The 10,545-nt window shown below is 45.2% G+C and overlaps 1 protein-coding gene and 1 non-coding gene across 2 annotated transcripts; both read right to left on the reverse strand.

Annotated features, from left to right (window-relative positions):
* Nucleotides 1–28: 28 nt before the first annotated feature.
* On the reverse strand, nucleotides 29–5,569 carry FMC1 (formation of mitochondrial complex V assembly factor 1 homolog). Its single transcript, XM_004382389.2, has 2 exons — nucleotides 5,385–5,569; nucleotides 29–2,285 (listed from the first exon to the last, which is right to left on the reverse strand). The coding sequence occupies exons 1-2, from the start codon at nucleotides 5,520–5,522 to the stop codon at nucleotides 2,082–2,084; spliced, it is 342 nt and encodes a 113-aa protein (XP_004382446.1). The 5' UTR covers nucleotides 5,523–5,569; the 3' UTR covers nucleotides 29–2,081.
* Nucleotides 5,570–6,201: 632 nt separating this feature from the next.
* TRNAR-CCU (transfer RNA arginine (anticodon CCU)) lies at nucleotides 6,202–6,274 on the reverse strand. Its single transcript has one exon. It is a non-coding gene; the product is annotated as a tRNA-Arg (tRNA).
* Nucleotides 6,275–10,545: the final 4,271 nt, after the last annotated feature.

Below are 10,545 nucleotides of genomic sequence, written 5' to 3' on the forward strand. Positions count from 1 at the left end.
GTTCCCTATCACCAGCTTCCTTGTCCCCTTCTGCCTTCTGGGAGTTCAGCTAATTCTTGATCACGACACTGTTAATAGGACATACAGATTGATTATATGTGGACAGAAAATAGTCTGAGTGAATTATTTAAACCATAAGAAATAACTTGTCTTCTGAAGACTGGTGGGCTTAGAGAAGGGTGAACAAGAAAAAAATGGAATGAGAGTAAAAAACTGACAACGGTTAAGATTTTCTTTTTGTCAGGCACTCACGCGCTGTGCAAGTGCTTTATATACACACTGTTCTTACTTAGTCACAACCACCTGATGAGGTAGAGCTTCCTGTTCCACAGAAGCAGGAAGAAGCTCAGGCCAACTAACCTGCCCAGGATTACACAGCTGGTAAAGTGTAAAGCTAGATTACGACCTAGGTCTATGTGAGTCCAAACCCGTAATACTTCTTTCTTACCCTGTTAGGAATTCTGCCTCAAATCTCTTTTGAAGTTTTAGTGTATATACAATATCGTAACCACAAAGGAAATCAGAACTTCCTCAACATAGCCTGATCCTTTTGCTTTCTTCACTCTAACTGAAGTATAAACCATCTTTAGACAATACTAACAAACACATGCCCATGAAATAAAGCAAGGAACAAGAAATGCATGTTGAACATTTGTCTTTTTGACCCATTGAATGTTTGTTTGACCTCTTAATACTATTAATCTCTTAAATGAAAGAGATGGTGTTTTGAAATGCTTTATGAATAGTTCTGTTGTTCAGTTATACTCCTCAGCTAGCTGACCCATACATTCAAAAACATTTATTGAGTGTATGCTATGCATGCGTTACTGTGGAAGGTGATTTGGACACTACAAAAATGAATGAGACATGGTCCAAGGGAAAAGAGGTTTTAAGACATACCTACAATTATAACTGGCATATACCATAACCCCATTGTTGTCAATTCCAACCCATAGCGACCCTATAGGACATTGTAGAACTGCGCCATAGGGCTGGTGGATTCAAACTACTGACCTTTTGGTTAGCAGCTGTAGCACTTAACCGCTGTGCCACTAGGGCTCTGGCGTATACCATAAAGGAGCCACAGAAAAAGAACTCTTATTTCAGGGCATTAGAAACAAGGGGATCATTTAGGGAATTATTTTAATAGTTCAGCCAAAAGATTATCAGTGCTGGAACTAAGGCAGAGGCAGTGAGGGCAGAGAAGGGGAAAAGGAGATTTGACCTACTACAGAAGCAGAAACTGGTAACTGATTAGATGTGGAGAGTGAGGAGAGAGGAATACAGTGAAGCTTGTTTTCACTTGGCCAGCCAAGTGTGTGGCAGAGCAATTGGCGCCAATAGAGAGTTCAAGAGGAAGAGCAATTTGACAGGGAGATCAGAAGGTAAATGGAGGGAAGTATCATATCACCACCTCCCCTTCAACCCTCCCAGCAGGCTGTAGTGGTGGCTGTTCCTGTCAGGCCTAGGAGAGGCAACAGCTCCCCACTGCTGCTAGCCCCTAGGAGCTCCAGCATCTCGCTGACTTACCATAATTCAGCCCCGATCTTTATATGTACTCCTTCATCAATTCTCCTCGATAACCCTGAGTGTGCTACTTGGTTCCTGCCAGGACCCTGATGCATCACACTTCTGTATTTTTTTAATAACATGTATATGTATAATTGTACGTTTGTATACGGACAGAAAATATCTGGAAAGAAACTAAACTGTTAGTAATGGTTACCACCTGGTAATGGAGATGGGGCGGGGCAAGGGAAAAGAGGGCTTTCATATGTCTATACCATCTGAATTCCTTAAAACAGGCTTGTAAGAGGAAAAAAAAGGCTTATATTACCTTTAAAATAAAAAAAAAAAAATACTTTGAAAAGTAGGTCAAGAATACCAATCAGCCTAGTGTATGAAGTTCAGTAAATCCACTGAGAGTAAAAATGAAAACTTCTCCAGCTTATTGTTCTAAGAACCAGTCAACAAAACTATAGAGAAAAGCCTCAGACTTTAAAACAATTTAATGATAAATACATATAGACAGAAATGATTAAATTATCGTATGAAGGAAGTGTTCAAGGAAATCTCCATTTTCATGGCTCGCAGCCCTTCCCTCCAGGCTGACGGGGCAACTGGAGACCCACCAAGCCAGCAGACTCCTCCACTGAGCGCTCGCCCTTGCCGTGAAATTCCTGATGCAGGGCCATGTGTTCCCGGACACTGCGTAGCAGGCAGAGATAGGTGGCGGCTTGGAAGTGAAGCTCATGTTGGGCTCTGCACAGCTTCTCACTGGTGACCTAGAGAAGTAGAAAGTCAGATAACTGTCACACCCCAGCCACAGGTCCAGCTCCACGGAGGAAGGTTTAGTAGTCAAGCAATAGCTCAAAGTGAATTGCACGGAAGAAATACAAACGTGTATGGGGATACTTACATAGAGGCACTCTATAGGAAAGCTGACCTCTAGCAAATCAAACAGGGATTTTAAGAGGAGTTTCGCTGAATAGTGTCCCCAAGTTTTAATACAGGTAGAAATCATCTCGTTTCAAATCCCTCATTTTACAAATGAGGAAACTAAAGCCCAGAGAGGCTCAGTGGCTGAATAATGGCAGAGAGATGGGAACTATAATCAGGTCATTGCTCATTAATGTTGCCTAAGAAATAGAACAGGGAACTTTCTCCCCTTCAAAGAAATGAAGGGCTGCGTTATGTCTGTGCGACTTCAGTTAATGAGGCGTAAGCCCTTCATTGCAACGAAAATTAAAAACTTACTTTGTTTGAAAAGTAATAGCTTTTTCCTCAACAGTAACAAAATGAAATATAAAAATAAAATGCATACATTCATTTTACTTAATTCTATTTGCTCTCACATTTACTTATCCATGTGAAAGTCTGTATTCTGGTGACTTTACAAAGCTGGAAAATTCATAGCCATTTTCCCCAGGGACTCCAAACGTTGTTTTTTTCAGCATACTTAATTTCCAGATTAAATAAATTAGTAGGCTGTCCTTTACTTAAAGGAGGCCTGGTAGCGCAGTGGTTAAAGTGCTCCGCTGCAAACCAAAAGGTTGGAGGTTGAAACCCACCAGCTGCTCAGTGGGAGAAAGATGTGGCAGTCAGCTTCCGTAAAGATTTATAGCCTTGGAAACCCTATGGGGCAGTTCTATTCTGTACAGTTACTATGAGTTGGAATCAACTCGAAGACAGTGGGTTTGGTTTTTGGTCCTTTACTTGACTAGTTTTGTGTTCTGAGGTAGTGGGAGGAAAGGTGAGACAGGATGTGTGCATCGCCTCAAGTGACTTAAGGAGCCCTGTCAAGTGGTACCACTGCCAACATAATCTCCTTCCTTTTGACCTTCCTTTCTCTATTTGACCATCTAGGTTGGAATCTGAGAACTAGAGTATCTGGGTTAAGATCTGCATATCATGTGTGAAATCACTCATTAGCTGCTCAAATAGGGAATTCATCTAATTTAATCAAACATACCCTTTTAGTAATTGAAAATGTATGAGATCAATACCAGTATTAAGCACCAATAAAGGTAACATTTATTTCTACTATACAAGCCAAGATCTGTTGGGTTTGCAATGGGAATTCTATGTGAGTATAAGATGGAGAATCCTGCTCTTGATTTGGCTGAGCCGGAGAAGTCAGGAGACACGGGTCAACAATATACACAGTAAGTCACAAAAGATCAAATGAAACTGAAAACTGCATTTTTCCCTAAGGAGAAAGGGGAGGTTCCACCCTCAGGGAATCCCTTCTGCCTAAGGGCAGGATAGAGAAAATGAGCACAGTCACCTCTTAGCCAGAAGGAAACCTTTCCTGTGTCCTCATACGCCTCACACAACGTGGTGTTTCTGGAATTTTTAGCATGAATTTTGGATGTATTTCCAAGGTATTCCAGAGTCATTGCCAAGCCTCTCTCAAGGTCAATAATGTTGCCTCCATAGGATACAACTATAATCATGTCACCTCTTTAAAAATGTTAGAATGGCTCCCATCACATTTACAGTAACGATTCAATTCCTGCTTACCACCTACCACATACTACGCTCCAGACATTCTAATAGTTGTTCTCACCTTTGGGTTTTCAGTTGTGCAGCTTCTATACCTGGATCCTCATCTCCCCCTAACCCCATTTGCTTGCTAACTCCAATTTATCCTTCAGGCCCCAGCTTAATGAATTTCCTCCTGAAGGCCTTCCCTAACTCCCCCTTCTTTATACTCCGACCGCCCCCAGCCCCCCCCCCCCGCCCCTTATCTATTTCCTTAGCCCTAATTTATTCAGTTTCTTGTATGCCTCCTCAGGTGTACTGCAAGCTTCTTAAAAGACATCTGTATCTTACTCACCGCTTTTTTTGGCCAAAGTTTTAGCACAGACCCTGAACATTATGGCCTTTAAAAGAATTAGTTGAATTTTAGTTCTAAGATTTTGCATTCAAACTTCCACGGCTCTCAGAAGTTAAATGGTTAGGATGATGGTTCTCCTTTTCCCTACAACGCTCAAAGTTCCCTTCCCTAAAGTCCAAGCTAACTCTCCAAGCTTCTTTGCAAGCCAGTTCCATAACTCTAAAGACAGCAGTTCGGTGTAAGAATTCTAGTTGGCAGCCAGGTACCCGAAGTTCTCCGTGTTCTTCTACATGTCTTTGTACAGGTTACTGTCCCTTGAGTCTCAATCTTCCATTTAATTCTAAATTCTTCCATTTAATCTAGTCTGAAGGGAAAAAGGGCTGTGGATTTCACAAACGAATTTCTCGAGCATGTCCTCCCATCTTGATAGTATCTGCTACGTAAGTAAAAAGTCCACCTGGTCATATACCAAATTAATGCATATAGTAGAATAATAATGTAGCTGACTTCATTACAGGTTTCTAGTAGTAATACTAGAACGCCTTAACCATTGCGCCACCAGGGCTCCTCACAGCCATTTTCTTAGGTAGTGCAGAGGCCACAACTTAAACACAGCTTCTACTCTCCAGGAAGCTCCCAATTAGTCCTCATCTTACTACAGTTGTCTTTTCTGCTCCCCAGAATAGCTTCACTTGGGAAGGGCGAGGGCAAGCTTGAAGAGATGCTGTGGCTTCAGGTGTAGGGACACTGTACGCCCCACTACGGACACCTTTTCTCTTCATCTCCCTCCATTTCCTCCATTCCACTTTCCCCTCCGCACAGGCAAAAGCCCAGCCAATGAAATTCTCGGGGGCGGCGCCACCCCTAGAGAACCGCCACCGTGTCCCTAGTGCTACCTGGCCCTGCGCCGGGCCTCGGTTATTCCGCGTCGGGCCCCAGGCTCGGTGGGAGGGTCGGCCTCAGAAAAGCAGGCGCTGAGACCCTGCGCCCAGACCCCCACCCACCCCGACTCTCCTCCCGACCCCGAAACATTGGGCTTCTGTACCTGATGTGCACGAAAAGCCTTCATGAGGTACCGATAGGCCGCGGTGTCGCGATAGGGTCGGCCGGTGGCTGCGCTCAGGTGGCGCAGCTCCCGCAGAAGGCCCCGCAACGTGCGCGCCGGTGACCCCAAGGCCGTCATTTTCCCGGCCGTCCCCGAAGCTAGCTATCGGCGGCGCCCACGCCCCTCCCCATGTCCCCTAACCCAGCCGCTTAATGGTCTGGTCGGACCCCGGCTCCCCCTATCGACCGAGGGACAGTGGAACGTCCCCCTTCCCTAGCCTGCGGAGCCGTATTAATCGAGCGCCGAGCGGCGCCCTAGCGAGCTAGACAGAAGCAAACGAAAGCCGAGTGTAAGTGAGCATCAGGCCCTACGGAAGCCCCGAGGAAGGCAGCCCAGGGACGGCGGTCCTCTCGTCCGTACCTCGTAGGGACGCCCTTAGGCCCCCGACTGCAGGCCAGGAGGAAAGGCGGGCCCAGTGGGAGTGGGTGTGCATTTGGTGTGGAACACGTACCGGAAGTATTTTTTAGTAATTTCTAGAGGGGAAGCATAGGGTCGCTGAGTCGGAATCGACTCGACGGCAACGGGTTTTTGGTTTAGAAGGGAAATAAAAATTCAGTGTATGGACCGACTTCCCCGGAACCTTACGACACCTCCGGCTCACAGGGAGGAAACAAAGGCTGCTGATTCTCGCAAATCGCAGCCCAACAGCTAGTAAAACCACACATACATTCGCCTACAAAAAAGTAAATCAGCATATCTCACTATAACTTTTTAAGGAAGGAAAAAAGTATTTTCATGAGAGAGAAAAGAAAAGAAGCACCCCAGATGGGACTCGAACCCACAATCCCTGGCTTAGGAGGCCAATGCCTTATCCATTAGGCCACTGGGGCTTGTGTTAGGAACTTCCTCAAACGACGTATTCAATATCTTTGCTCTACGACGTCACCCAAACCTCCAATTTCTCCTAACCTGTTAAGAAGCCGCACGCCGTACCGACGCGCGGGCCTTAGCATGCTGGGAGTCGTAGTCCAAAGAGCAGAAGCCGCGCTCCTGCTCCAGGAGATTTTCCCTAAAAGCAGCGCCAAAGCAGGACAGAGGGCGGGCGCGCGCACGGCTTGCGTACGCGTTAGCCTGCGCCGTCGCCCCGGCGCCTGCGCAAAAGCGGGTAGCGACGTCGCAGAGCCGAATGCACAATCAGGATCTCGGAGACTCTCCTGTGAGCGGCTAGTTCGTCGGGTTTTTACCGGAAACGGCCGGGCCCCTTCCGGTGTTGCGGCCTTCCGGGCTCAGCTTCGCTGCAGCCGGCCGTTAGGTGGCGTCTGTAGCGGTCGCTTTCTGTTTCCGGTTGAACCGCTGCGGGCATTTCCGCAGAGCCGGTGGCAAGTTAGAAACGTTTTCCTCGTCTTCTGAACTGCGCGATCCGGTGAAGAACAGGGCGCAACGGGGGAGTTGGGAGCTAGTTCATCAGAAATTCATTAGAAATGAATTAATTAGACGTTGGTTCATTTCCTGGTTCTGTACCTAACTGTATAACTTGGACAAGGCACGTCTGTTTTTGAGTTTCAGCGACCTTACACGTAGACTCTCGCAGCGGTTTCCCATTGCCCGTAAGATAAAGTTCAGACTGCTTAAACTGACATTATGAGCCCTGCGTAAATTGGCCCTTACCTATATCTTAACTTTCAAATCCCACTAGTCGTTTTCCCTCATCTACTGCTCCAGGGATCTGAACGTCTGTCACTGCTTATATTCTCCCCACACGTTCTTACGTTACTCGCTGTGCCTGAAGCTTAAGCATTGTATTAAACTGCCCTGTTTACCCCTTAGGCTTGAGCTTAGTCTGGAAGTCTGTGTTAGATCCTTCTCTAGGCACTTGCCGTCAGGATGGCAAGGTCAAAGCAATTCACTTCGCCTCTGGCTCCTTGTGTTCCCGGTTCTTCCCGTCTCATACACCGCTCGTCGCACCAAATTGTGGTTTTCTGTCTCCCCCCTCGTCGCCAGGTGTTTGTGTAAACCCGGGCGTGGGATTGCTGGGTCATACGGTAAGAGTATGTTTAACTTCATAAAGAAATAACGACTTTTTAAAAAATAATTTTACTGTTACGGATTGAATTGTGCCCTCCCAAAAGATGTGTTGAAGTCCTAACCCCTGAACTTGTGAGTGTGACCTTGTTTGGCAATAGCTTTTCTTTTATTATGGGTCAGATTAAACGAGGTCATATCAGAGTAGGGCAGTCCTAATCCTAATCCCTTCCGAGTGGCGTTTGTAAGAGACAGTGACAGACTCAGAAAGAATCAGGCCCAGGAAAACAGCATGTGAGAATCTGTCTACAAACCCAAGCATGCCCAGAAGCACCTGGGGGCTGCCAGAAGCTGAGAGAGACAAGGAAGGAGCTTCCACTAGAGCTGACAAAGAGCTTGACTGCTGAAGCCCTGAATTTGGACTTGTAGCCTCCAGAACTGTGAGAGAGTGCATTTAAAGCCACCCACATTGTGGTATTTTGTTACGGCAACCCAAGAAAACTAAGACACTTACCTAAACATTTGCTATTGTTGTCGTCAGCACCACTGTAATATTAATAACAGTATCAATCATTTATCAGAGACTTTCTCTGTGCCAGACACTTTATATATGTTATCTTATTTAACCTCACAGTCATTCTGTGAAATAGGTAGTAGTATTGCGCCAACTTTATAAATTACAAAATACGGATTTTATAATAATTTTAAAATCTAATTATAAAAATATAAAATAGGAGCACTTTTCAATCTGTACATCATGTTGCACTAAAAACGTCCCAAGTAACATGTACTGTTCGCATAACCTTAGGACTGTTGTTTTAAGTTGCGGTCTCCATTCCATAAACACATTGATGTTGAAAGAAAAATTTTCAAAGCTTGTTTACAACACCAAGCACTTGCATATGTGCAGTCATACCTTAGATTCACACAGAGAATAAATCTGTGAAGATTTGTTTGCTACTTTTTTTTTTTTTGACTAATTTTGTCAGGTGGCCTCCATAAGCACCTCAGACCTTGCATTAATTGAGGTCATCTAAGGGTGGTGTATGTTTGAAGCGAATAGTTATCTTGTTTTTCAAAATAAAGTAATTGAGAGCACACCCTATGAGAGACCTCATAATAGCTCAACTCTAAGGCCACTCTCCTCTGGGGATGTTTTGGGGGAAAACAGCGTGCTCAATTCATCTAATAGTGAACGCAGGGCTCTCTGACTCCAAAGCTGGACTTCCGAGTCACTGCACCTTGGTGATTTGCAGACTGAGACACGGTTATTTGTTCAATGAACTGAACATGATCTGGGAGAATGCTTTTCTGCTTTTATTTTCAAATTATGCTAGTGGCCTAGTTCCTCGGATCAAATTCTCAATTCATAGGTCCTAAATTCTGGTCTGGCGGCAGCCAGCCTGGAGCAGAGTTGGATTCCAAGGAAGGATTTGGCCTCATTGTGAATAGCGGTGTAAGTAAGAACATATTGGGGCAAGATGTTCTAAAACTTCCTGAAGCTCCTACAGCCAGCACCGATGTGGGAGTGCTCTCCTGCTGGTTTCTACTGGTCGGAGCTGTGACCATGGCAGACTTCTGGCTGGAACCATCTCCTCTCCTCTGAGTGGGTTTGCCTCTGTCTCAGAGTGAAGACATCAGGCCAGTGGGTCTCGCCACTGGCTGCACGTTAGAATTACCTGAGGGAACTTAAAAAAACAAGCAGTACCTGGGATCCACCCCTAGAAATTCTATTTGGTTGTTTGGGTTGAGGTCCAGGCAACAGTCTAGTGTACAGGGAGGGCCAAGAACTGCTGTGTCGGGCAGACAAGCAATTGAAGCAGCGGTTGAGGGAGGGCATCACGGTCATACCGATTTCTCCCTTCTCATTCCTGTCTTCTTTTTAGGGTCCAAATTGGCCAGAGATAGCTTGAAGGCAAGGCCTTTAAGAAAAGAAGGAACAGGTCTTATCTTTGAAGAAAATCTTTCATTCTTAGGCACAAAATTCACAACTTGCCACACTGACCTCCAGAACCTTCTCTTGCCTGATTTCATTCCAGTTGCTGCCCTTTGCCCTGAAGTTTATGGTTTGTTCTTGCTGCTGAACACCTCTGCATTACTTTAGAATTTAGGCTCATCTTTTGTTTCTGCTTGTGGTTTTCTGACTTCACATTTAACATATTTCTCTCAGGTCTGTAGTGCTGACCTTGGTTCATGTTTGGGTTGCCTCAACTTTTACCCTTGTTATTTTCTCTGTTTTCTTTCCCAATAAAAGTTAGATTGTCTGTGTCTCAGCTCCATCAGCTTCCATATGAGTCAGGATGTAACCTTTCAGACTCAGTACTTCGCACACCAACAACTCTCCCCTCCTATGTCCTGGTCTGCCAGCTCCAGCTGGGGCCACCCTTTGATAGAGCACTCCATACTCTGGCTGGAATCCGAGTCAACAGAAAACTTGCATGACTTGATGGAAATGAATTAATCTCTCATTTTATCAACCTATAGTTCGCAGGTATCCAACTTTAAAGGCAAACATGCAGGAGGGGTTAGGGATAATGCTATTAGTTATTCTCTTAATATAAATGTTTAAGCAGCTAGCTAAGATGCAGCAGATTTTAGCCAGCCCTGACAAAGTAGAATTTATTGGAAATCGGTCTTCAATAACTGTTGCACTGTTGTGGTAGAAGGTGATAAGTAATTCTGGAATTTATTTTTTACTAAACTGCTAAAAGACGCTTCTCTCCCACCTCTGCCATTCTTACACTAAGGCCAAGTGAATAATCATAAGATGTTAGCTGTATGTAGTCACTAGTCTCCAAAGATGGCCCCCGATAATTCCTTCCTCCCTGTACACATGTTGTTCCTTACATGTAGAGGTGAAGCTCGTTTCCCATCTCACTCTACTCCCTTGAATCTGAGCTGGCTTTATGACTAGCTTTGACCAATAGAATGGAGCAGAAATGACATTCTGGGACTTCCAACCCCAGGCCTTAAGAAGACTGGTAACCTTCACTTCTGCCATGCTGTGGCAAGCCTAAGTCACATGGACGAGTCCTGAGCCAGCCCCAGTGGCGCTCTCAGCTGACGGCCAACACTAATTGCTAACCATATAAGTGAGCCATCTTGAATGTTCCAGTCCAGAGGAGCCCCCATGTGACAG

Source organism: Trichechus manatus, unplaced genomic scaffold, assembly GCF_000243295.1.
Source record: "Trichechus manatus latirostris isolate Lorelei unplaced genomic scaffold, TriManLat1.0 scaffold00093, whole genome shotgun sequence".
In the NCBI taxonomy this organism is placed as follows: domain Eukaryota; kingdom Metazoa; phylum Chordata; class Mammalia; order Sirenia; family Trichechidae; genus Trichechus; species Trichechus manatus.

Coding starts and splice junctions, on each gene's coding strand:
- FMC1 (XM_004382389.2), bottom strand. CDS start 5,522: ATGACGGCCTTGGGGTCACCGGCGCGCACGTTGCGGGGCCTTCTGCGG. Junction 2,286..5,384: donor AGGCTTTTCGTGCACATCAG/GTACAGAAGCCC, acceptor CTACTTCTCTAG/GTCACCAGTGAGAAGCTGTG.